The sequence below is a fragment of the Channa argus genome, chromosome 14 (genome assembly GCF_033026475.1).
Source record: "Channa argus isolate prfri chromosome 14, Channa argus male v1.0, whole genome shotgun sequence".
Taxonomy (NCBI): domain Eukaryota; kingdom Metazoa; phylum Chordata; class Actinopteri; order Anabantiformes; family Channidae; genus Channa; species Channa argus.
Genome location: NC_090210.1, coordinates 23692699 through 23719984, shown reverse-complemented (window position 1 = coordinate 23719984; position 27286 = coordinate 23692699). Strand labels below are relative to the sequence as shown.

The 27286-nt window shown below is 44.6% G+C and overlaps 1 protein-coding gene across 16 annotated transcripts in view; it reads right to left on the bottom strand.

Annotated features, from left to right (window-relative positions):
* Window positions 1-27286, bottom strand: part of pard3ab (par-3 family cell polarity regulator alpha, b) — a 206147-nt gene that overhangs the window by 90707 nt on the left and 88154 nt on the right. For 10 of the 16 annotated variants that reach the window (XR_010916452.1, XR_010916451.1, XM_067528707.1 and 7 more), the window contains exons 6-13: window positions 18572-18663; window positions 16856-16939; window positions 14492-14617; window positions 12509-12906; window positions 10426-10565; window positions 9848-9976; window positions 8163-8198; window positions 5913-5960 (exon numbers count right to left, since the gene is read on the bottom strand). Coding sequence is in view for 14 of the 16 variants with exons in the window: in XM_067528707.1 (XP_067384808.1) it covers window positions 5913-5960; window positions 8163-8198; window positions 9848-9976; window positions 10426-10565; window positions 12509-12906; window positions 14492-14617; window positions 16856-16939; window positions 18572-18663 (1053 nt within the window). In the remaining 2 variants the exon portion in view is untranslated. The remainder of the gene's footprint in view (window positions 1-5912; window positions 5961-8162; window positions 8199-9847; window positions 9977-10425; window positions 10566-12508; window positions 12907-14491; window positions 14618-16855; window positions 16940-18571; window positions 18664-27286) is intronic. The other 6 variants (XM_067528702.1, XM_067528712.1, XM_067528704.1 and 3 more) reach the window with 4 other exon arrangements.

The window sequence follows — 27286 nt, the reverse complement described above, 5'->3', positions numbered from 1 at the left end:
AATCCTCTCACTCCAAAGGTCAGAGAGTTTTTAAGAGGACGCAGACAGAAGCTGGCTAAAGAACAACTCCGACACACGATGCACCTGCCTCGTGATGCCAAGCGCATTTAACAGGCAGTAAACTTCCCAGCACCTCTGCACCGCAGCAGGCTAATTGACATGCTGAGTGCTCCCTCTCTCTTTTCCCCTCCACAACAGGTGCTCCTCGCCCTCTTTCTCCATATTCATTCTCCTCCTCTCTTCCAGCTAAACAATAAAAAGCTATTCTCTCTCGCTTGTTATTTGACAGCTGTCCTCTGAATAGATGGGTGCGTGCATGCTTGCGCCTGGCAATTATTGTGCACGCCTAATGAATTCAATCATCAGGCTCGGTGTCAGCATGTCATTAGCTCCCTTTGTTTGCTGGGAGAGAGATGGAATTGCTCTGGGTGCAACGGAGGAGGGAGAAGGAGCGATGGAGGGTGAGGCGAAGTGGAGGAGGACGACGAGGACGCAAGAAGTGAGGGGGAAGGAAGGAAGAATGATAAAGGGCAGGCAACCGTGAAGCGCAGTGTCAGAGTGTCTGCATGTTTCCGAATGACAAACGCTACTTAGAGCAGGTCTGAGACTAAATTAAAAAGGAAGCAGAAGAATGGAGCAGGCATTCAATTCAACTGTTCTGTAACCTCGAGCCCAATTCATTGTGCGTGGAACAAAATGTAAAGTACTCAAACAAACAACGATTTAATCCTCTTAAACTGCGTGGTCAGAATAAGAATAAAGAAATCAGGACATCGTTACATCTCAACAGTGAAAACCCATCGACGAGCAGCTGCCAATGCAAAAGGTAAAAATATAACAAGTCGATAAACTAAGATAAACAGACGATAAGATTAAACACTTTACATCTAAATCAGAATCTTAAAGCATAAATAAAATCCAATTATGTTTATTAGGCTTCATCATTAACCCCATTTCAGCAGGTTGCCAACCTTCAGTTTTACGCAACCAATTCTGTTACAGCTCCCCCCGTGTTGCAGACCAGCAGATTTCAAGATGGGTTTCCAGCTCGACAGACGGGCAGCAGAAAGCAAACAGTTGTCAAAATCTAAACTTTTAGGCTTCTAGGTTTAACAACTGTGAAGGAGCTGGTGTTAGCTCGAGTACGGACCTGACAACTCCATCATCAGGGTTTCCCCGAGCTATAACTGCTCAGCCAAAGATGAAGAAAAAGGACGATTCAGTCTGATGTTGGAAAAGTCTTTTTGAAGTGGTCAGACAGGTCAGCACATAGCTGGTGGAAAGTAAACGCTAGCATGTCGTCTGATTTAGGCTTATTACACTAAAAGTTCTCAAATGACCTTGTGCAGACTGTTTTGTTAAACCCGTTTAAACCCGTGGTTTGGATCGTTTCACATCATAAATTTAAAGTTGTGAAAGCTGTAAAATCACATCCACGTTTTTGATGAAACCCTACCCCCATGAAACCCCCACGTCCACCGTGGACTTCAGATTTTAAAAAGACCTTCAGCATTAAGCAGCTGACTCCTAACACATCCTTTCTGTCCGTTTTAGCAGCACATCAGGTTGATCCAGAACTCACAACGTCGATCTGAGCACCGTGACAACGCTACCAGCTCTCAGCACTCTACTGTTTGGTCCAAAAGCACCATTAGTCTCTATCTGCATGTCCAACTACACAAACCAGGGTCTAAATTTAGTTGTGGGCCACAGTTCTACCGCTTTAAAAAGTCCCTGGTCTGTGGGTAGAACTGAAGGTTCAGGGACTTTCAGGGTGGTGTCTGTCATGCTGAGTGTAGCTAATTGGTCAGGTACCACGGTTTGTTTTTGCTTGCTGCAGAAAACAGCTGCAGTGGTCATTTGAGTAGCAGTATAAAAAAAGTAAGGGGCTCAACATCTTCTGGGGGCTTTTTTCGGGTAAATAAAAGTGACAATGTGCTGGAGGGACTTCTAAGCCAGACGAGGTTCTTGGACTTTAATCCCAGTGAAGGAAAGTACCAACAACAAAACACATGGATTTGTAATTAATTTACTACAAATAATTACTACATTTGTTACTACAAATAATGAGTAAATAAGACGTACGTACGCTGCTTTGCTGGTCTGCCAACACATTTTTACTTGATTATGTCAAAAGTGAGACACATTTATTCATAACATTATTCATAATAACCCAGTTTGTTAACAATCATAAGCCAGTGTTGGCAGAAGGCTAATATCATCTCAGCAACTAAACTAAAGCATTAAGTTTGGCAACAGGAAGTTGAAAGCCCAGTTTTCAGAGCTGCAAAGGATAAATGTGCCCACATTATGTCAAACATTAATATAAATGGAAGCTAAATTTGTATATTTTCCCTATAGAACCTAGCCAATAATTATCTTGTCTTCTCTCCAGCTGATGGTTGAAAGAAAGAAACCCAAGGGAACAATAAGCAGCTCTATAATTTTATCAGTGTATAAAAATATTCTGTAAAATCATTTAGTGTACTGTAAAGCCAATGCAGGCCCGGGGATTCATTTATGGAATATGAATTTGGACTGCGTTTAATTTGAAGACATTTCCAGGATTTTTAAAAAGGACTTGACAGATGTCGGGGGGGGGGGGAGTGCAAAGAGAGGAAAGAAAGCATCAAGTAAGTTGAGTTGAATGAAGGTGAAGGCAGCGAGGGGAGTGATGGACGGAGACAAATAGAGCGAGGGGTGAAAAGGCGAGGAGCCGAAAAGAAAAAGGGTGAAAAGAATGAGAGTGCGAGCATGACAATGACAAGGAGGGAGAGCGAGCGAGGGAGTGTGAATGAAAAGGCCGACAGAAAGGGATGAATCCATGTGGAACACAAAAGGAGACAGACGCTGCCACCTCTCCCACTGCGCGTCTGTATCTCTCGCTCTCCCTCTCTCCTCTTTTTGCTTTCTCTGCCTCCCACCTTTTGTCACCTGTCTCTTTATGCTGCTCTCTACTTTTCTTTGCGTTTTGAAAACCATTCCTCTCTCTCCTCATCCCCCCCCTGCGCTGCCTCCTCTCCCTAACCTTTTCACCAGCGTCTCTATCCTCTCCTTCCTTTTCTCTGCCTCCTTCTTCCCACCACAGCCTTTGTTTCTAAAATTATAGTGAACGACGTACTTTTGAAGATCATTTCCTCCGTGTTGCAGACACGTTCTGTGTAGAAAAACCTAATGCACAATTCTTCAGTTTGCATAAGGAAAGAGACTTTTGCCACTTTCTTGTTGTTCAGCCATTTCCGGTTACACACTGAACAACCAGGTGTAGATTCACACACACACACACACACACGTGCGCACACGCCCCTCTGCACTGCACCACCTAAAACGATTATTGGCGGCGTGCTCAACCTTGGCCAAACAAACCTGTCGATTTGATGACATCTGGAAGAGTTGCCTGGGGAGATTTTTTTATTTATTTTCTTTTTAAAGGGGGGGAGCAGGAGAGTGAAGGAGGCTGCGAAGGGTGTAATTGGTGAAAGGAAGCCGGGCGTGGAGAGTATTGTTGGCTGTCCACTGTAGCGCAGTGTATCTCTTTTTATTCATCCTGCTTGCTCCTTTAAAAGTACGTGGACACGTTGCAAAACCTTCCTCTTTTTCACCTTTTTTAACATTAACTACATTCCCACTTTCCTACACACTCCATTATTGCCTTCTTCTATTTTCTCCAACCGTATCTACCATTTTCCCCCCATCTCACCCTCCCTCATTCCCCCCGCTCGGTCTGTCACCCTTACCGATGCGTCTCGCTGTAGCTCCATGCTGATAGACCATGAATATCAAATGCCTGCGTGATGGCTGGAGCCGAGACTGGCGCAGCGTGGAGCAAGAGGGGAAGGCAGGTGTCTGCATGCGTGACAGAGTGAGCGATTAACAGCGAGAGCAAGCAGCCCCATATTGTGTGTCTGGAGATGGATATATGTCAGTACAGACAAAACCGCGTAAGACACACGTAAAGTCACACTTTTCACTCTTGCAGTTTGCTCTTCAAAAGTCCAGAACCCACCAGAAACCATTTATAACTTCATCCAACCCCGAGCAATTACACCGGCAGCTGTTCCGAGTCACGTCACGTATGTGCAAACTAGTTTGAATATACTTGCATGTGTAGCAGTGGATGTGCATCGTGTGTGTGTGTGTGTGTGTGTGTGTGTGTGTGTGTGTGTGTGTGTGTGTGTTAGAAGTCGGCCATGTGCCTGGTGTATTTCTGAGACTGTACTAAGTAAAATCCTCAGTACAGTCCATGTAGCTGTATGAAGTGTGTGTGCAGTGGGCTGCATGGGTGGCTGTGATGTGTGTGTATAGGCCAGGTGGCAGCTTGAAACATCACTTTAATTAAGCCAGAGAGCTTGTTCTGTGGTAGAACGTCCCTCTCTGATTGACTCGTATGTGTCACGGGCGTCCTGCTACAGCAAACAGGAACAGCACTGAGCTCGATGCTGCAGAGCTGCAACCATTAATCACGGCGGCTCCTAGCGTTTTACAATAACGTTATGCAAGTTCAGCTGGGATCCCACAGCCTAAAAGTTAACAGTATGATTCTCATTTGATCAGCATTTTAATGATGTAGCTGGTCAACTGCATTCAATCGTGTTGGATTCATTATACATTTACATTTAGTAGAAGGTCAATCCTCACCAAGCCTTTAGAAGAGACTGTATCTGCACTGGTGAGAGTCTGGGTCATGGGAGCCTTTTAAAGTCCCGCTCCACATTAAACTTCATAATATTAAAGGATCTGGTTTGGGCAGTACATGTAAATAAACGGCAAAAACCATCTCTTTGACGTCTCTTTATTTAAACCTCTCTCTGCTTCTATTGACGTCATCTTGTTGCTCACACTGTGGAGTTTGCAATGATAGTCAACGTGCTTTTTCCCGAGCTCCCCCAGCATTAGGGCACATCTCCGCCCTTTAATGGAAAGTTTAGCTGTGGCTTTAAGTCACAGACAGCATAAAGAACTACTGATTGTTCGACCGGTGACACATTTTCTGACTGTGTTGTTATTCTGCCACCTGTAATGCTACAATCTGTGATGTCATGCAGTGGCTAAATATGTGCAATGCACTGACATAACTGCCTTTTACTAAAATAGAATTAAGTAAAATGCGCTGACACTCAGCTGCAATTTAAGTTCTGTTATTTCAACACACTAAATTAAAAACTGTCCTTACGAGTTTTGGCCCATTTACATCATTCTACACTGCATAGACCTATAGTGAACCTCTGACTTAAAAACTGTCACTGCTGTGTCATCTGCGCACGTTCTGCTACATCATGCCCTCAAATTAAAAACAAAAAAAAAGCAAAAACAATTATGCTCTAAGTGCACTAACAGCTTGCCACCTCGTAACAGCTCCATGTGTTGAAAGGAGAGGAAACATGCATGTGTGATAGATAGCACAGTGTTGTGGCAGCGTTCCTGCTGATGATGGCTTTTCAATACAGCTTTGCTGTAATTTTCCATAAGACTCGTGTGACTAATGGCGTAAACAATGAAGTCGAATGTTCACGTTATGGGCCCATTACTGAACTATCAGGGCGGGCATGTAAAGACGGATGTCTTTGATCAGCGCTCCATTGTCGAATCCAGGTGCAGGGAAGAGGTTTGGCATCCAAAAGTGTGTCTTAAGTGTGTGTGAGAGAGAGGGAGGAAAGAGAGGAAGAGAGAGAAGCACAATGACAGAAACAAGTACAATGAAAATAGGAAATATAAGGCTAATAACTGGTGAGAAAGACCCAGAGAAAACCCAACAAAGTGCTATGTTTTCACAGACTGCTACCAAAGCAATGACTCCATTAACTGGCTCCCACTATATTTGTGCAGCCACCCAAAGTATCTCATTTGCCTTTGATGCCTTTTCTCCCTATATAGCATAATGACCCAAGCTGATGATGTCATGCAGCTGTTACCTCAATCAGCCAATGGGGTTTCCCAGCTGTCACAGGCTGCTTTGGATGCTAAAGGGAGCAATCAAAGTCAACAGGTTAGACACAGGAGCCGCTTTAATACGGACCAAAGGTCGCTAAGACATTAGCTTTGCTGTACTAACACAGTATGTGTAAGCTGAACACAACAAGGCAGCTAACGACCGCCTCTAGCAGGCTGCTGTAAAAATGTGGATGATTTTTGGGTCATTAGACCAATTTCGAGAATTGAGTGCTTTATTTTTAATTTTTTTGGCACTTGAGTTGTCTGTCGTATATCCCTCGACAGAGCTCTCGCTCTCTCCCAAGATGAGTCACGCCATGCCAACCTCAAAAACCTGCAGGTCTAAAAGCTTGAAAGATATTATATGCTGTTAGATTTTTATTGCCGACTGCCATTTTCTTAAGTGTATAACAGAGATTTAAAATATAGATGTAACGAAACCTTAATAGTAGATATGCTGGGACACTATCGTTGGTCAAAATTAAAGTTTTGATGGCATCACTGGCCCCTCGTCTTCATCATCTGTCACTTAAAACAAGATGCTTGCCCATTAAAAGCTGCCGTGTTCGGTTAGAACCCCGCCCTGCATCTAAAGCTGTGTCATGTTGTTGTTGTCGGTGAGATGTTTAAAATGAGGCGCCTGACAACAGATAACATCTGAAAGGCGCCAAATCCATTATGGCAGCTGATGTTCCGGGAAAGGGTGAGGAGAGGAGAGGCCCATCTGGAGGTTTGAAGTTAGGGAAGGCAGGAAGAGACAAAATGGGTGAAGCATGACCGTGGTTGCATTTCTGGTACATGCGGTCACATTGATTTCTGGGAGGCAAACACCCAAACCAGGAGAAAATACTTTAAAACTCCCCTAAATTCTTAAAGTTGCGAGACAAGACTAAGACAACATCAGCTCTAACCAGATACTTTAACCGGGATTTTTATTTCTGGGATGTTACTAGGGAAAATATAAATGGTGCTAACACTACGCAGTAACGCAGTTGCATTTCCCACTGTGCTGCCACTTCTCACTGACAAATGCAGAAGTACAAATCCAGCCGGTACTTATTCTAAGGGTGACGGAATGATGCGAGCCGTCTCGTCTGAGCACGTGCGTGCACGTGAGGCGTGCCAGCTGCAGTCGTGATAATCGACAATGCCCTGCCATAACGTTCCTCCATGATGAGGATCATCTACACAGCTGGCAGGTACGACCGCCCATCAAATTAAACGGCCAATTACACTGCCAATGTGCCACAGTAAAACGTAACCAATTACCTGCACTTGGCCAGATGTAACCCGAAGGTGAGCCCAGATGTGAAGACGTGAAATGTGTGGCTGTTAAATTACAACTCAAGTTTAGTATGTAAATTGAGAGTTATGGAAATCTGAAGTGCATTTTAATATCCGCAGTAAAGACGGATGAGGTTTTAACAGCTGCTGTGGTGAAGAACCTCATCGGGTAACGTGCGACGAGCAACCACCACGCTGTACTCTAACAGTTGGAGATACTGTACGAACTGCTGAGAGCTGATTCTTCACAGAAGGTAGATTCTCATGGTGCAGTGCTAAGATTAGGAATGGCTGCCTGCATTCAGTGCATGGGCATTTATGGATATGATATATTAGGATCGACATGCCAAGGGCCTCCATCACAGATGGCGTCATATGTTGAAGTTGTCAAAGTTTCTTTGCGCGTTTGGTGCCGGGTCACGCACAGCCAGCTCTGTCTGCATTTTTCTCCTCAGTAAACTAAACAGACTGTTTGCTATTCACCTCACACATCAGAGCAAGTATGCAGCAAGAAGGCCAGACTGACAACCTTATCCACAGCCGACAAATAAAGCAAACTCCTGTGTGCGTCTCCACTTTCACTAACAAACACAGCCCTGAGGGGAGTGATGGAGCAGAACAGTCAGAGCAGTCCATACTGATGAACCATGAAATTGTGATTTGTTAGAGCAACCCTGGATGGACATCAACACTTGTGCTTCTGACCAACATTTATATGCATGACTAGAAATCTGCACTTTGATTAACCAGCTAGTTTAGCGGTGGACCCTGAGTGCATGCACAAGCTAGTGTTTTCATCCCAAATGGGTGATAACATTCCATTCGGTGTTTTTCTTAGAGATTAATAACATCCATGCATTAGGGAGTTTGGGCAAAATTAAGGAGGGGTGGTAAAAGAGCAGGGAAGTGGGATTTAATTGCAGACTTGTGTTGAGGTGGAGTCTTACCAAATCTCTGGAGCATTGCATCTGAGGCTTGGTGTTCTAGAGGGTGGAAGGTTGGACAGAAGAACCAAAAGCAATTAAGCAAAAACATACATGAACAGAGACTGTAAAAAAAAAAATAAATCTGAGCACAGAAGGGGGTGTGATGGAGGGAACGCGTGGATTGACCGATGGCAGGTGGTGAGTAAATGAGCATGCAGGATATGAAAATGATGCATAGTTACTGTTGTTCAGACTTAGACATGGACTATAAAGTGTGGGTCAGAAACAACGTTTGTTTTGTTAGCCAACATGTTGGCTCCACAGCCCCTGCTTAGCCTGGCTAAAAGCTCTAGATAAAGACTAAATATGCTCATTTTGCGTAATGAACCTCACATCGCTCTCCGTCTATCTCCACACTTTCACACCACCTTGTCCATTTCCCTGTGGCTGATAACAGCCGATCAAATAAATCCCACCATCTAACTAGCAAGTACGCCTTAATCTTAGGATGCGTATCGACCACTGTGGCGGCTCCCCTCATCTAACTTCACCCGTGGCAACAGCCAGCCAATGGCCTTGTCTGCATCCCTTCCTGTGATAATTGTCAGCCATTTGATTGGCACTGCTTGCTAGAGAATGGATGCCCATGCCTCTAATGGCCCCGCTGACTGCTGACGGTGCTAGTAGAGACCATTTTATGACAACAGGGAGGCTGTTTGGGGCTAGTACTCGATAAGGTGTGTGCTAAAGCCCGCTAGTGGAGCTAGAAAGTTAGAGAATCATTGACCACTGCTGTGAAGCCAACACTAATGGGATTTGATAAAAAAAAAAAAAACGCACTTATTTTCCTCTCTGCAAACTACAACTTTGAGATAACTCAATGTGCAGTACATCAAACCTTATTTTCTGCAAAATAATTAACATCTGGCATGTTGAGGACTGCAAACAGTTGTCACAAACTTAACAACTCAATTAGCACCGGTTTGCATGAATCATTGAAGGTACAAGCTGTGAGTGGCACCTGCCCAGACTGAGTGACAGCAGCAGCATCCAAAAACCAGCACACGAAGATTTGTGTGGTTGTTTGCACGGAGTAATGTGCAAGGATGTCGCCTGATTGATATTCAAGCCAAATGCGTTCCCCCCCCCCCCCCCCCCCCCCCCACTACCTGCCCTGCGTCTGTCTATTCATCCCCACATCCATCAATCTAGCAAGTCAGCTCCAAGGCAAAACACAGTGAGAGAGAGGGAAACACAACGACAGAGGGAAAGTGAGAGGAAGCGAGGGACCTGGTGAACGAGAATGAAAGGACGGGGACGCGAGAGTGACAGATGAAGAAAGACGGGGAGGCCGAGCCGAAGCACGGAAAAAAGGAGCGGGCGATGGAGATAAAGAGAGAAGATGGAGCTCTACAGGTTTCCCCTGAGACTAGCCACAGCTTGATAATAGAGGGGAGTGCAGCCATGGAGCAGGACAATCAATCTGCGTGCTTGGCTAGTGTGTTGTGTTAGCGTGGAAATGAGGAGACAACATGGCGCTGACCGCGGGGATTAACGGCGACTCGTGACACACGTACTCCCATAATTTACAGTTATTCATGCGTGGAGGAGTGTATGCACTTCATGTCACCGTGTGAAATGTATTACGCTGACAGGGTGACGAGTTGTGGGAAACGTTTGAAAGCAGGGTGCAGTGACAAACCTACCACTTCTCGGGGGAGGAAGGCATCTTCCTGGCGTAGGACCAGCAGCCCCACTGCCCCGCCCATGGGCGTGGCCCTGAGCAGAGACACCACCTCCTCCTGGGTCCGCCCATTCAGGTCCACTCCGTTCACCTAGACAGGAGGGACACATTTTCATCCAGGTCGGCCCAGCGTTGTGCTAATCCAAGAGCTCGCAAACAAATCGATTCCTTAATACAGTCATCATCTAGTTCTTGCATCACTAGTTCAAAAAAGTTTAATTAAAAAAAAAATTACTGTAATTCTGCAAATGCTTTTTACCATCACACAACTTCAAAAGCCGATTATGTTCATGGTGAAAACATGTCCTTTGATTTCAATCCCGGATGCTCAATTTCCATTTAGAAACAGTTACCTGCCATCCATTAGCTCCACTTTGAATTCATGCTTCCTCTGATACAGAGGTGAAGCGCTGCTGCTACATGTTGGAGGAGTAAAGTCCACACAACCCAATGCAGTGCCCACAGACAGCACTAGACTCCTGTACAACAGCAACTGCTATGATAAAAAAAAAAAAACACTAAAGTTTAACATTTTTTCACCTCAAGCAACCTGTCTCCTGCCTTCAGGCGGCCATCTTGAATGGCAGCCCCCCTTGGCAGAATGTTCTTCACATAGATGGGTGCCGAGCCCCCGATGGGGACGTCCCGCGATGTTATACTGAAGCCGAGTCCCTCAGGACCTGTGGGATGAGACAAGGAGAGCGAGTCTTATGATCCAATCTATTTTTTAACACCTCTATCTTCCGTGCATGCCTGCACCTGAAGCTACTGTAAGTAAGTTCATTCTCAGCTGTACAGTAAGTGTTCAGGCAGGCATTTGGCACGAATAGACATTTATAATGTCATAAGATCAACAACGCTGACAGAAAAACCACTTCCCCTTATTAGAACCAACTTAGAACCAAGAGAAATTTTGCATCCTGTCCACAGAGAGCTTAAGTACTTTTCCAGTGAAAACTTAACAGAGGAAGTTCTGCTGGGCAAGGCAACTTCGAAGGCTTTTAACCTTTTAAAATGTGAGGCTGGATCCTGTAATAAGTGCAAGAATTTACTCTGTGCTAGTGAGGACGTCCACCTTTAAGGCCTGATACGTTTGCATAACACAAGAACTTAAAAACAGTACAAACACATGAAAGTGGGTTCATGGAGGGGGGAAATAAAGTGGCACTGTTGTAATCAAGCGAACATGCTGATTATTATCCCTTCTTCTCCACAAGCATGTGGCCACATCTGGATCGATGCGTTTTTCCAAGAGCTTTGCGAAGAGGCTGCTCCAAATGACAAGTGTGTCCAACACTGTAAAACAAAGTTACGGTAAGAACAATAATGAGCGTCTGTGCTGCATCAAAGACACGGCCCTAATCCTCACTGCCTGTCGCACTATGCTGATGCAAAGAAAAACATAACACTTAGCTATTCTGTTTCACATCCTCTAGCTAATCCCCTACATTGATGAGCCAATCAACTTCCCACCGGGCAGACAAGGTGCGGTATTATACTCACCGGTAAATGCCTGTAGCGTTCCTGGCTTTAAACAAGGAGGAGGGTCTTTAAAACCCCCATTAGCTTGATTAAGACAAACCTAAGCAATTTCCTGTGCAGAATGGGATTCTTTGATTGATTTCGATACTCCCTGGGATTTGCAAGGAGACTGGTGTCTGATTCAGGCACATAAACAACACGGGAGGCTTTAATCTGCGCTCAAAGCAGCGGGCTTAAGTCGGTCCTCCAAACAAACAGATGAGCCAAGCGGCCTTTTGGGAATCGCTGTTAATCCGCCCAAGTGTCTGCTCCAACGTTGGCAAACAAAAGGTGGAATGAGAAAAGATAACATCTTTGAGTGAGAAGACAACAGATCCTCCTGCTATGTGCAGAATGCAGTGTTTTCCTCGATGCTGCGACGCAGCAGAGAAGTAGGGATGAGGAGGGGAAACTCTGATGGAGGAACAAATGCAAATGGCAATCAGCCAGGATGGATGGAATGTGCAAGAGGCAGATGGGTGTTTTTATGTTTTATGTTCCAGCTTCATTCCAGGCCCACGAGTGTGAACAGCTTTGGGTGCAAACTTCAACGGGCATATGGTGCAGCCCTGTCAGAGTCTTTGCTGTTGCAGTTGACAGAATACAGAGAGCAGCGGCTGCTTAGCAACAAACTCTCCGGCCCTGAGACCTGGCACCGACACCTGGTATCCTGCTGCCAGTAGTTTGCCCCACCTGTGCCAGCCGTCAGTCAAAGCCTAAACTCTGGATGCTTTTAAGCCTTTTACATCATTGTTCACATTTTGCAAGCTTCTTTGTATTGTTGCCATTTCTCAGACTGTTCCTACTCTCGTTTCGATGTGCAAGAAAACAGGGACATTGCTAATATACTCAGGAAACACAGAAAGCCTGAGGAAGATAAGCCACGAGGGCTTGGAGACAATCACACGATCTTGTAAAAGCAAAATGATGTAATGCATCATGTAGGGACTGGGATCCCTTTAAACAACTTTTCTGCTAATGAAAGTTTCCAATGTCCATCTGGGTTTCAGTCCCCTCCCTGTCATGGCACTTCTTCTCTAGCACTTCACTTCTTTAGCTCGCCTACATACAGTGTTTTTGCATGGACCGTTCTTCAGCTTACCTTTATTTAGCTGGATGTTGAGCCTCCTGCCAATTTTTTTGGTGTATCCCCCAGGCGGGGTGGAGGTGAGCCCCCTTTGAGGTGAGGGAGTGTGACCCGTCGGCGGTTTGGCCGCGGAGATCCCCAGGTGCCTCGGGGGGGCGTAGCCATCAGTTGGATCTGGGTTAGCCGGGGAATGAGGGTGGGGATGGGCGCCATGCCGAGACATCCTCTGCGGGGTGTGGTCCATGCTGGAGACAGTGCTGCCGGTCAGGGAGTCGGGGCTGAACCGACCCGAGGCGTACGCTGGGTTCCTCTCAGCCTGCGACAGCTGCTCGTACTGGGCCTTCATAGAAGACGGCACCACGTGGAACATGATGAGCGGAGAGCGCATGGCCTGGCGAAACATGTTCTGGGCTCTGGAGTGACAGGAAATGTTTTATGAGAGAGATCTGAATTGGAAATGATGGGGAAAGACTTCATTTTTTTAACTGATTTTAAACTTAGTGAATCGCATCTGATGATTCTCTAACATAGAGACGTACATTCATACAAATATAAAACCCATCATCCACCTGAACATTCTGACATGTTAATTAATACGTCTTGTGAGTGTGAGCTGCTCTAAAAAGGGACTGAACCCTCCCTGGCAGTTCCACGATATAATTCCCTCATTTGGCTGCAGATGAAGGAGACCTCCACCCAATGGATAGTTTGAAGAAAATCCTCTCTTAAAGCCATTTCGGAGTGAGGTCGTGTACAGTAAGTGTGAATGAAACCTTGTTGGCTGTCAGCACCCTGCAACAGCACAGCCTTGTTAGCGCCACCTGTTTTAATAAAACAGACCCAGCTATGGCCTGACAGCTGAACGGACTTTCAGGAAAATACTGGGGCCCCAGAATTTCTGCTGCTTGCTCCATTCCAGCCGAATTCTGCAGTGAAATCCCAAGCCGGTTCATTCCCCCCCCCTAGACACTAATAACCTTGGGCCTGGGGACGGTCTCGTCTCTTCAGCAACGCGATTTTACGCAGGATTAAGTTGCAGACAAGATGTAATCGGCTCCCTTATAAAATGCTGTTATAACAAGAGCAACTGTTGGGCGTAACACTAAGTGAGGCCGCCTTCCACTGCTAGACTTCACTCCACCAGGGTCCTAGACACACATAATACCTCACATGGTGATAGTTTCAGTGTCCCTGCCTGGTGTTTACCTTGATTTCTGCCTGACAACAAATACAAACTAAGTGATATTTGTATGGCTACATTCCACAAGTGGAAACTTTTGTTAAGTTTTTGTCTGTTTTGTGTGTGAAACCCTTTTTTTTCCCAGAGGCTGTAAATCCCTTGGGACAGCAGCAGATAGATAATTAACATTATCTATCTGTATATGATCATGTGTAGGTGGTAGTTCATGGTTGTGGTACATAATGTATATCACCTGTCAATTTTACACTGCAAATAAAAACACACATTTATTTTATTTATACTGACAGATGGAAATTAGTAGAAACACATGTTAATATACACACACACTTAATATCAAAGATGCATGCATCATATACGATCTAGTAAACATGGAGGAAGGTTAGCAGCTGGGTTTGGTCAGGCAGGAATTGAAAGCACGAGGCAGGAACAATGCTGGAAAACTGAGGCAGTGAATAAACCTTATTCTCATTCCTTCCAATGGAAGGAGGGAGAAAAAAAAAGTGCTGGAGTAGGAGTCCAGCGGTGCCGTTAGGGAATAAATGCTAGGATCATTGTAGAGGCTGCTTCAGCGATTGTGGGCGTTACCTACAGGAGTTAAAAAGAGGAAGGTTAGCTTAGCGCAGTGACAGGCAGCAGAGGAGCCTATGCACTGAGAGAGCGGCATGAGGCAGGAAGGAGACGGGAGAGGACGTCAGCAAAGAGGAGGGGAGGTATTTAAAGAGAGGAAGCAAAGTTCACACAGGAAAGTCCAGGAACCACCAGGAGTCGGCGGTGGCTCCGGCACGCTGCCGTCTTACTGTTCAAAGCGGATGTTTCGCAGGTCTCCATTATTGATACAGACGATACAGTCGTTCTCCTGGAAGAGGCCTTGCTGCTCGGCCTTCCCTCCCTTTTCCAGACGCTTGACCAACAAGCCAAGAGTCCTGAAATATTCAAAAGTGCATGTCAACAATGTGCAAGATGATTTGCTGAAGCTTGGAAGGCTAAAGTAGACAAAAAACAATGAACTGGATGGACTGTGCACTACACCCAATTGTATTTTGCCATTTTTGAAGCCTATAATTAAGTTATTTTTCACATGAAATTCCTTGATCTCACATCGTTTCATTACTGTTGGTTGAAATCTATGTCAGCCTTTTTAATGAAAAGCATTTTCACTCGATAAAAAAAACAAAAATCATGCCTAATTGCTCCCTGTGCTTTATCCTTTTGTACTTGAAGCGAGTGTACAGTGTGGTCCTGCCATTTGCATCATCTGTGCACCAATTTTGCTTGTGAGAGAAGGCAATCACATTGCATCGGGGGGCTTTAGAGGCTGTGTGGGGGTGGCATCTATTCAAAGGCAATCAACACATTGAAAAACTCGGCTGTAGTTCTGCCAGGGTCAGTGTTTTTCCCAGGTGTTTCTTTTCTAACCCCTCGGACTGCTGCATCCCTTTTAATAGGGAAAACACAAAGCACTGAACGCTGATAGCAGGTGGGTTAGAGAGAGACGCTGTAGCACTTCAACCCTGCTGAGCTGCAATGGTTGTCGCCCTGTAATCCGCCGTGGCAAACTGGCTTATGCCTCCCTGCACAGCCAAGGCAAGAGGCTAACTTCACCTGAAAGGGCGCTTTGGGGATTATACACCCGAGTGTGAGGAAGAAAATCAGCCGCGGGGTTGGAAAAAGATGGGCGCAAACCTAATCCGAGTCTTTATAGTCTGCGTATGTGTGCGTTGAGGCTTCTTCTGAGGTAGTAGCAGCGCGTGACGGCGAGGTAAAGCGGGCTGATTTTAGGGGCTCAATACTCGCCCTCGCCCGAGGCTTATAACTCAATATGAATGGGAATGCGATTACAGAGAGGGCAGAAAAGTTCAGCAGTTGAAGAAAGTTCAGAGACAATTTCAATGATTGAATTTGAGTGGGAACACAATGCGATTTGCCGTGGAAGGGCCATTTCTCTGATGAAAGAGAGGCATCTTAATCTTTGGATAACACCCACTCTGACGTTTCCCCAATAAAAGAAAAGTGACTCCTAAATGTGCTTTTAGGTTGATGAAGTCAGCCAGTGGGAACAGTGATATGCTGATTCTCAATAAGGCGCAGCGGCGAGCTTCGCCAGCCCTGATCATATTTGCGTGTGGGAGCAGAGTCATACATAAAATAGTTTGGACTGGATTTGGTTGTGTGCTGCTGGCAAACTGCAGAGAATAACTCACTGCAACGTGACTCTGTGAAAACAATCAAATATCAGCTTTTTTTGTTTTTGCTGGTTCTAAAACATTTTAGGTGTAGCTCCAAAAACAAGCATTAAATGTTAGCTTCTCTTGACTGCTCACCGCCTCCAGAAAATGCCTCTCTGGGTATATTTAAACCAGATGTGAAATGCCTTTAATTCCTTCACAGCTTTGTCCCAGCTGTGTGCTTTTGACTGTGTTGCAGCCATTTGTGCACAAGTGCGTGTGTGTGTTGTGTGCACTGCTCAGCGTATCCTTTGAATCACGTAAAGCTGATATGACAGCAGCCTTGGAGAAATATGACAGTCACCTGCAAACCCTAAACAAGCATGATTGATCACTGTAAACTGGCAAATGGCTTCCTGATGCAGAGTGACGTACGTGACATTGCGCTTGTACGAGTGATGAAGTGATTACACAAAAAGGGCCCCAAAGACACAATGTCCAGCACGATTGCATGTTTGTTTGTCTGTATGTGTGTGTAGGGGCCGCAACACACGTCTCGTCAGGCTTCTTCACATGCCGCCCCGCCCCCCCCCCCCCCAAAAAAAGGAACCTAAATTAGCACAATCAAGACGAGAAATGTTTATAAAAAACCAAATTCGAGTGAATTCCTTTTCTTTCCTACAAAAAAGGCTGACAAGACTTCACCTAAAGGGGCTAAGTGGGCGATTTTCTTCTTTGTACAATTCTGAAAGCTGTCAGGTGTGTAAGACTTAAGCTTTCTGAAAATGCAAAAGCAGCCCTGCTCTAGTCGTACACACCTAGCAAGCCGTTGTTCTGGCCCATCTGAACACAAACGGAAGAAGTCTGAAGGTGGTTTGATGTTTAAAATTCTTAACATGCACATTTTGAACAATTTGGACATTTTTAGACCCTGTGGACAAGTGGTCCCTCTTGTCTGCTTGCAAAGCAGCGAGGCTCCGCTCTGGATGCTTTTACCTGCGGTCCCTGCCACTGAAAGGCACCACATGGATTCCCAGGGGCCCGCCGTCGTTTGACACCTCCACCAGTCTGACAATGTCTCTGGGAGACGGTGACGGATGGAAGACGGAGAGACAGGGGGATGGGTGGGTGTGGGGATTGGAGAGGGGTGACACCATGTGGGCAAAAACAGGAAATAAGATGATGATGAAAGAAACACAATGATGATGATGATGATGATGATAACAGAAAGAGGTGTGAATGAAGAAATAATAAAACAGAAAGAGGACAGTAAAACAGAGGAGCCCAAATCATTTCAAAAGCTACAATTCTAGTTGCGACTCTCTGCTACGAGTGTTCAAAACATCACAGAATTCAAACGGAATCTTGTCTTCTGCTGCATCCCATTTCTGGATTATGTCCGGTGGATTTTCTAGGACGTCTGCACGTCAAAACGGCAAATTTCACTGCCAGGCCTGCGCCTTTAAAACACAAAAAGCTCTTCCTCCATTTTTATTTGCTTTGTGTGTTGAGCTGCAGCACCAACCACTGCCCAAAGTGGAAAAATTCATTTGGAATTCCCGCATGGTTGAACCATTTGACACACTTCGCATTTGTGCTACAAATATCAAGATGGAAATACTTTTTTATCTGGGAAGTGATTAAGGCTGCAGATGTACAGCAGTGCACGCTTGATGAAAGTGAAGAAAAACAAATCCAAACTTCGGCTTCTACCCAGTATTTGCGATGGAGCCCCGGGCTGTAAATCATTTTACTGGATTCATAGGGAAGAATGTTGTTGGTGTGATCCTTTCACCCTTTAAAAGCACAAAAACACTTTTTCCGAAGCAGCATTCTTCACTTGTCTGTTTGGCCAGAAAACATCTATATACAGGCACATTTTACAAGATGCCAAATCTCTTCCACTCACAGCTTTGATACAATGACCATAATTAGCTCGGGGAAAATGGGGCCCTTTGTTGACAACTAAGAGGCGGGAGAAGCTGGAGTCTCTGGAAAAAAATCAGAAATATAATGACAATACCATACCTGCATATTAAACTGGAAGCATGCAAGAGAGCAAACCAACAAAACAAAACACAGTTGTTAATAACAGGAGCTGAATGGGTTAGTGCGTGGGAGAGCGCTGATGGCGAGACGAGGATCATTTTGCTCCCACAAAAGAGAATTATGTAAATCAGGAAGCAGAGTTGAAATGAGATTTTCTACAAACAAACCTGGATTACAATATAAAACCTGCTGCTCTGCCTTTTAAGTGCTTATTATGTGAAGAAAGCCAGAAGAGAGCTGATCAACGTGGGGCAACTTTAAAAAGGGAAAATCTAGTTTCAAACAAACTCAAATGCTATTTTACATACATTTGACCACTGGCACCTGCTGGTAATAAGATAACATCAGCATCACCATCAGAGCCTGTTCACTGTCAACATACCGCTAATAATCATCAAAAGAATCCAGCTTTATTTTAGGATTCTGCAAAAGTGTGGATTCCATAGGAAAAAACACACCCTTCAAATGAATGAGCCCGTCACATTTTTGAGAAGGTCTCGAAAGGTGAACATCACAATTTAGAGTCTCTTCTCTTGGAGTCTCTCTGAATATTCACAAAATGATCAGCAGCGACTCCAGTGTTAGCACTGTGGGTGGGTGGGTTTCAGTATTTCAGCAAGGTTAGGAAAAAAAAGCAAGCTGATACACCACAGAAGGACTTACTCCAGTGATCTCACAGGGGTGTGGTCCAGGCAGAAGTCAGCTCGGCCGACCGGGTCGATCCTACCGTTCTCCTCTTCTCTGGCCTCGTCGTCCTAGAAAAAGAAACACAGTGAAAGCGTGAGAAGGCTTCAAGTGAGATACATTTGTTTCAGTCAGATTCAAGTGGGTTTGAACCTGGATCAGAAACTCGGCTGTGTATCAGAAGTTAAAGGAAAGGAATGAAGCTCCAGCACTGAAGGAGTCAAAGTGACTGAGCCACGCTGTGGTCATGAGTAATGGCAAAGCTACAGTAAGGTGCCATCTCGTTTTCCATGCGTCTAAACAAAGACTCTTGCAGATGCTCCACATCTGTTGAAACGAGCCATTTATGGGCGGACGTTACAAAGTCGGGTCCTGCCACCTTCCTTCACCCATTTCACGTTAGGTCGAGCCACAGTTACAACCCAAGTACAGTTCAGGAGCTGAAAAGCGAGCTGAGCTGCTGACCTGACGGAGCCAAGAGGTGCAGAGCGGAGGAGGTTTTCCACAGCTGTAAAAATACATGCCCTTTAAACATTCTTATATCTTCAAAATGACAAGGCCTTTGTTCTCTTCTTGTATTAACCGAGGACACGTTGTCTGTTTGAATACTGAAGCTGACACACACACACACACACACACACACACACACATGTAGAGCTAAAGGGAAAAATGAGAAGCGGAGAAAGAAGGTCATTAAAATTTTAGGGCGACACCGGAGAGGATAGATGAGCGAGGAGCAGCAGCAGCAGCAACGCAGGCCTCCCCGGCAACTGGTCGCCTCATCAGTATGAAAATGAGCCTGCTGTTACCGTGGCTGCCGTACGGTTGCCATGACACTTTGGGTGCCTAGAGGACGTACAGCTACAGGGCAGCGCGTGTGTGTGCGTGTGCGAGAGGGAGAGAGAAACACGGTGTAAGGAGTTCTGGCTGCTGTCGTCTCCTGCTGGCTCCAAGTGCAAACTGTCACAACAAAGAGACGAAGACAACAAGTCGGATTTGCAGATTTTTTCTGACAGCAAAATGACTGTTGGTAAAACAAAAATAAGGCGTGTGTGTGTGTGTTTCCCTAATTAACCATGAGTAAAGGGTTCAGGACATAGCAGCATATCTTTGGGTCATGATGTGCAACTTGTGTTTACATTTTATTTTCCTGGGAATACGTTTGATATTGTACACGATCCTCTACATTCAATATGCTTATATATTCATGGATGACGTGTCAACATGTTAAAAGTTCAAAATACAAATGATTCTGCAACTGATGTGGCTTCATAGTGCACATTAAGAGAGCTCAGACCCAGTGAATAAGATTGTTAAATTGTTCTGCACTGATGAGCACATGTGCAGTAAACAAAGTGCCAGATCAGTGCACAGCAGCCATTCAAATTCCACAGCACAACAACAGGACTCGTGTTAATGAATGAATGCGAGCCTGTTCTCAAAGCGAACACTTCTACACACCCATATGTGTGTCCTACTTTATTTGGTGACCCTACGATGTACTGGAGCTGCACAGACCCCTGATTAGAGGAAAGCAGAAACCCTCACACACGCACGTCGTAAATCACACAGAGGCCAGATAAAGAAAAGAAAGTTCCGCAGATAGAGAAACAATAACAACTCACAGAGTCTCTGAAACACATCTAACACTATTCAGTGTTTATCAGGAGAGCAGACATCAGAGACAGAGGAGCCGCTCGGCACTATCTGAGGAAGAGTAAATGAGATCGGCATTCATCACAGCACACGCAGGCATCTCACAGACCCTTTATTTCAATATGCACCATCTCTGAGAAATCTGGCAGCAACTGACAATTACACCAACGTCAGACTGAGAAGGTGCGTGTGCATGTGTGTGAGAGGAAGAATGAAATGGCAGAGGCTGAAGTGAGCGATGGCAAAATACAAGGAATAAGAAACAAAACAGCATAATTATAGATAAAATGCACATCTGTGCGATATGACCAAAATCCCAGTAACAAAATCTATATCTCTTGACATTTCCTATCAATTCGGTGAAATCATCACTTGGATAAGAGAAGCCTGATGTCTTATTACATTTTGAACATATACACTACAGATAAAAGGTAATTAGATGTCTGATTAATTTTGCTCTTTAGTTTAGAACCAGGTCACAAAATATTCTAACTGTGATTTTGCGGCTCATCGAAGGCTTTTATTTTGTACCGTTTGACGAGATTGTTGTGTAAGTGGTAAAAGAGGCGAGTGGGGTTTGAGTCCGTGATGGACATAGACACAGTTTGGTTTGCAAAAACAAACCAAAAATAATTTAATGTGTCCAGACTACAGCTCATGCTGCTGACTCGATCACTGAGATTCACACAGGGACTAATTCACCTCAGCCTTCCAAAGTTTGCACATTCACAACCTCACCATCAAGAGTTCGGCCATTCCCGTTGCAGGGAGTGGGCTTGTCGAGCAGAGGGTTAGATAGCCACATTAATAATTCAGGGCTGAGTTGGGGGAGGGGGGTTAATGGCTACCATGCAGACAGGCAGACTGGACGGCAGGTATGAGGACAAGCGGCCGATGCGTTTTCCAGCCGACTCATTGTTTGTTTCCTGGATGTGGAGAAGGAGAGGCAGGCGGGCAGATTTCAGGCCCAGGGGCTCATTAAAGATTAATGGGAGAATCCATTGGGGCCTGTCCTTTCTGTCTCTCAGACTAAATGAAGTGGTGTGCGCCAGTGCGTATGTATGTGTGAGAGTGTGAGTGGAGTAATGCTGCCCTTTAATGAAGTGCTGCTCACTCCCCCAATCCTGCCACTTTGACCACTCTGTCACTTACAAAATGATGTGGACGCTGGTACAGAGACACACTGGCAGGGACGGAGGAGCAAAACTAAATCTAATGTGGAATTGAGCTCAAATGAGAGTTTGCATGAGTTTTAAAAAAAGAGAGACAAGCTGCGGTACAGCCACCGAACCTGGATCATATTATTTGTTTGAGTCTGCATTAACGTTTTAAAACCCAAATCTGTTTAAATGTGAATAGGTGTGGAGGTTCTTAATCATTAGGTCTGATGCTGTCGTTGTGAAAGTAGGTGCAAGAGGAAATAAAGTCATGCAACAATTCGCATACAGAGAACAAAACTGAATTGCATCTACGCACCAACATTGCTATAAGTTAGTACAGTGTTAATTTATACCACATCCAAATGCTGTTACCATTTCAGAAACTGCAGCTGACAGACGCCTTTCCAACAAGACAACACAAGTGTGCACAACACCGAAGAATAAACCCTCATTTCAGCCCAGTGCTGCAAACTGCGTGTGCTTTAAAGAGTTTGAGCACACGCCCCTCCCTGCTTTACACGGACACTGGTTTCTTAGCACATGCTCCGCTCATGCATACTGGTAACATGCTGAAAAGGACACACACATGCATGCAAAGATATGCAGACATCCATCACTCTGGCCTGGTATCTGTATCCTCTCCGGCAGAGCGCCATATGTTCACAGCCGGATGAGACGCTGAACTAGAAACTATAAATCAGTCTTAAACTTTAACCTGTAACCTTAAGAGCACCACACACCATCTGGGTCTGAGAGAAAACTGGAGGCACCGTCGAAAGTGTCTTCACGAGAAGTCGCTGCTGGGAGCAGAGTTTGATTCTGGAGTTGTTATTGTTTTGTTCTCATACACGGAGGATGATGAATCCAGAGATATGGCAGCTCTAGAAAGCATTAGCACAGGCAGCTACCGAGGCTAAATGCAAACAGCAGCAAAAGGAAAACAATTTTTGACTGAGGTGCGAGAACAGGAAACCGAAAACAAACCGAGAGAAAACAAACACCAGTGACAAAAGGAACAAAAGAGAGAAAAACCCCACAAATAGCTTCTGTGTCAGTGGCTGTGTGACCCCTTTCAGGAAGAAGCAAAAAAAAAAAAAGAAAAAAAAAAACACTTTCCTGGGGGGGGGGGGGGACACACACGGGGCTTCAGGTGCACTCATCTCAAACAAGATTTCCACCATAAAATTCACTGAAGGCACTCAGAAGGTTGATTGCAGTTCGCCTGACCGGACAGAGACACACACATTGCGTTTGGGGATGTAACGATCGACAAACGACCTTCTGCACCTTATTCTGTGGATCAGTCACTGATCCACAGAATTTCAGGCTCAGGAATCCATTTAGTTTACCGTTACAAAATTTGGACAATTTCCTAAGGGCCTGTTTTTTGATTTTAGGATCACAAACTGTTGCTGCTGCTGCGCACGACGCACTGCGATCTGTCCTGAGACAGAGTCATTAGAAAGATAGTGACACTCGGCTCTGTGCAAGACCACGATGCATCATTAAAAGCGAGCGTTCAATTACGGCTCGCCGTGCTAATTCAATTAGTCTCCTTTGAAGACACTTTGATAATAGGATCCGGGCCGACACTATAGTCAATAACTCGAGGATTCACTGAGCCGCGGGGGTGTTATCAGAGTTTACATCATCCTGGCTGGCGTTTGAGCCATTACACAGGGAGAGGAGGGCAGCTTGTGTTCGTGTCTGTCTTTACTTTGCCTCATTCCTTTTTGGTTTTTAAAGAAGGGTGGGGAGGAATGAAAGACAGTCAGGCTGCAGCTGTAGGAAGAGACAGAATGTACACTCCCCTCCAGAAGTATTGGAACAGTGAGGCCAAAGACTGAAAACATTTGGGTTTGACAAAGGATGAATAGGAGACCAGAGGTCAACATTTCAGCTTGGATTTCCAGACTCAGAAGTCTACAGAAACATTTTGTCTGCCATTTTAAAAAAAAAGATTCAACTATACTTATTGGGAGGTCCTTCATCATGCAGCAAGATAAAGACCCAAAACACGCTGTCAAAACAACAAGGGAGTTCATCAGGGGCAAGAAGTGGAAGGTTTTAGACTTAAAGCCAACAGAGCTGCATTTTACCTTCTAAAGAGGAGACTGAAGGGAATAAAGCCTTGGAACAAAGACCTGAGAGAGGCTGCGGTGACAGACTGGAAAAGCGTCACAAAGGAAGAATGCAAGAACTTGGTTGATGCACTTATTGCAAGCATTTGCAACTAAATATCAAGTCTTATTCACCTTAATCTATTTCAAGTCTCCAATACTTTTGCTCGCATGAAAAACGGCTGGGTTCAAACTAAAGGTGCCATCTTGTAAGTCGTGTATCCGATCCAGATGTAAATACCTGGAAATAAAAAGCAGAAATGTTGATCTCTTGTGTCATATTCATCTTTTGCTGTCAAACCCAAATGTTGTCAGTCTACAGCAAAAATAAAGGAATTGGCCTCACTGTTCCAATACTTTTGGAGGGGAGTGTACATTTGTGCAGGTCTGACCAACGTCTGAATGAGGATTGTAATGTTTAGTTGTTTTTGTGCACCACTTCTCTTACAAGTCTACAGGCTCCTATACTTTTTTATTTTCAGCAGAGATATGGTTCCTCTAGCTATGAGGATGGGGTTTGAATACATTTCCAAATCTCCTTACTGCTCCAGAATCTGTCCTTAACTATTCTTTTTAAAAGGTACTTTCTGGGGAGTGGTAACATGTATTGTTTGGAAGAAATAGTGTATTCACAAAAGTTTCCGTTTGCAGCAACAGAAAAGGGTGTTTGCAATGAAAATGTCATAACAACTTAAATTTCAGTGAGTCAATTGTAGGAGCCTGGTAGAGGAGCGACGCCTAGATCACATTTATGTGATAATGGATTACATTTGGCTCGTTCCCCCGCTGCGAGTACAGTTACCAGTTAAGCAAAGAATTTGCATACATATGTGTCATATATGTACATTTTAATGTTTTGACTATGAATAGAATGCAGTGTGCATTAAATACCATGTTAATGGAAAACTATCTTTTTGTTCTAACAAGTTAAAGTGAGCGGATGCAAACTGTTGCACCCGACTGTACAACCTGCCGGCCGTTCTAAATCCTGCTCCCCATATTAAACTGTAGGTAACCATGGCGACGGCACTGAAGCGTCACCACGCGACTGGGCCGGTTATTTGCCAACAACCTTTGGAGAAGGGAGGCTATAAATGGAGGAATTAAATTTCATTTCACCTTCTTGGTGAACATCCAGGGTTCGAAATTGAGGCCATTTTTTCCGAGGAAAGTAGATAATAGATAATATTACCTGATAATAGAAGACGTAACCTTGTTGAGTTTTACACCTTATAGATCAGGCACCGTGTGTGTAATGTTTCTAATGTACATTCAGCATGACTGATAGACCCTGATGTAGGCGTCCACCCTTTGTCACCTTCGGTCAGTGTTTGGCCCACAGTATGTCTATTTTCCACACATCTTCCAACAGATAGAAGCGATGCTGTAGCACTAACAGTGGGAACAAAATGAGCCTTGCAGCATTTCCTAAAATTACCACCGTGCTGCTGTAGCAATCCATTTAATTCAAATGCAATTTCTGCAATGCAATTCAATCAAAGCACATGCGGTGGGCAAAGGGGGTATCACCACAGCACAATATGCATCGCAATCTTCTCTGAAATAATAGACAGTGGAGGCCTCATCAGGAATCCAAGCAATTTCCAAACTCATATTTTAGGAGTCAATTCCCCCTGAGAGCTCAGTCAGTGTCACTCAAAACGGGGTTGGTGTGAATGACACTTGTTTTTCAACTTCTGTGGGTGCGCTTGATTCAGCGCACTGAGACAGGCGGGATGTTTTACGCCGAGTTGATTTCTTTGCGATACTTAATAGAGATATCTTCCATCAGAGTAAATACCCCGAGTAGTGAGGAGTGCTTCAAAAACAATTTCTCCTGAGAGTGCAGGGGAGATGATGTGAGTGATGAGGACAGAGAAATGAAAGGAAAGGTAGTCAGACGGAGAGACTGAGTCAAAGAGAATGACGGAGAGGCAGACGGTGAGACAGACAAAGACACATTACACAGAGGAGCAGCAAGCCACGACAAAGCTCGCGCAAAGGATGAAAAACGTCACTTTGAAAACTCCCAACTCCAATCTGGAGGGAATTCAGGGATGTTCTGACATCTGACATGTTTTTTTTTTTTTTTTTTTAAAAAGGAGAAAAGTTTCCAAAAGGTTGGAGTTTTAACATCAGTTTCATTCACTTAAATGAAAACATTTATAAAATATTTCAAAGCATTTATGGGACATCAGTTTGAATTCTATCAAAATAGTTTATATCATTCACATGTATATTTATACCTGCAGGGCCTTTATACGCAGCTACGTGTTTTTACAAGGCCGAAGTCGGACAAAAAGGTCCCTGTCCTGCATTCCATTCGTGCAGACGGATTATTTAGACAATAATCAGACGGAGTTGGGCTGAGCGTTGATGTAGGCCTGAATCCAACACACTCACACAACCAGCTTGACTTGGCTCTTCTGACAATGTCAAACATGACACAGGTGGATGGAGGTGGACACTATTTAAGCTCCAACACACAGATTGAAATGAAGCAGATGGAGAAACATTTTTGTTTTCTGGACTTTCATGGCTTCACAAACATAAAACATGCATTATCACTGTGGTTCTCCATTTAGCTCCCAAACAGCCAGCGTTGCAAAGAACTGCATATTTTTTGGGTTGAAGATGCTTCAAAGAGAACGAGAAAAGCGAACGTTTAGAACTGGGTCTAAATGTCATGGTTCATTTCTGGTTTGCTGCCCTAAAAAAAAACAAAAGAGAGGTGACGAGGGTGGACTGTGGACTGCAGGTCACAGCCTGTTATATGATGCCACGGCTCCATCGACAGAGCACAATAACTACCCCTCTGAGAGGATGGGAGCTGTGGATAATGGTGACAAGCATCTCTCTCGCTCACACACACACACACACACACACACACAGGTAGAGTTGTCAGATTGAAGGCCATTATTCTGGCTGACTCAGTAACTGTAATGGCTGCTGCTGAGAATAAAAGTGTCTATATAAACAACTCCTGGAGAAAACAGCAAAAGTCACAGTCACTCTGCATCCGTTCACTCGGTCACTGCTTTCTACTTCCTGCCGCAGTGTGTGTGCTGTACTCTACCTTCAGCAGAACACTATACACACCGAGAATGAAACCGTCTAAAAAGTTCAGTTCACACTCATGACAATATTGGAGATTTTTTCTCATCATAGTCCATGAGCCACTTGACTTAAAAACTAAATCCAAGACAATTAGTTGTTACCAACCTAATGGGATTTGCATTACTTCCTGTGTCCTGCTGTGTGGTCACGATTTGAGAACAAACACATTAAACAGCAACTTGCTCCCTGCGGCTTTAGTTTAGGGGGTAAACGTACATTAATGCTTTTAAACTTCCCTGTATTAAAAGACTTCTCTGCTTCAAGCTGAAAAACTCCCCCAGATGACATCACCCAGAGGTGGTTTTCATCATCAGGAGTTCAGCTGATGTCATCTGGAGGAGCTCTGTAATCATGATCCGCCTACTTTTCCAAACTCCACACTGTGAACAACAAGATGACCTCATCTGAACCAAAGGTTCCACCAAGTGATGTCACCTGGAGGCTTTTCTCGGCTAGAAGAAGATATTATAAGTTAGTGAAGTCAGAGGGAAGTTTAATGGCAAGCTCATCATCAGTGAAGGCGTCTTTTAATGTCATTTTTAAATGCAACTGTAATTTTGCAATATTTTGCTCATTCACTAACAATATGATGTTGGGAAACAACATTTCTGTGCCAAACATCATGTGTTTCTGAATGATAT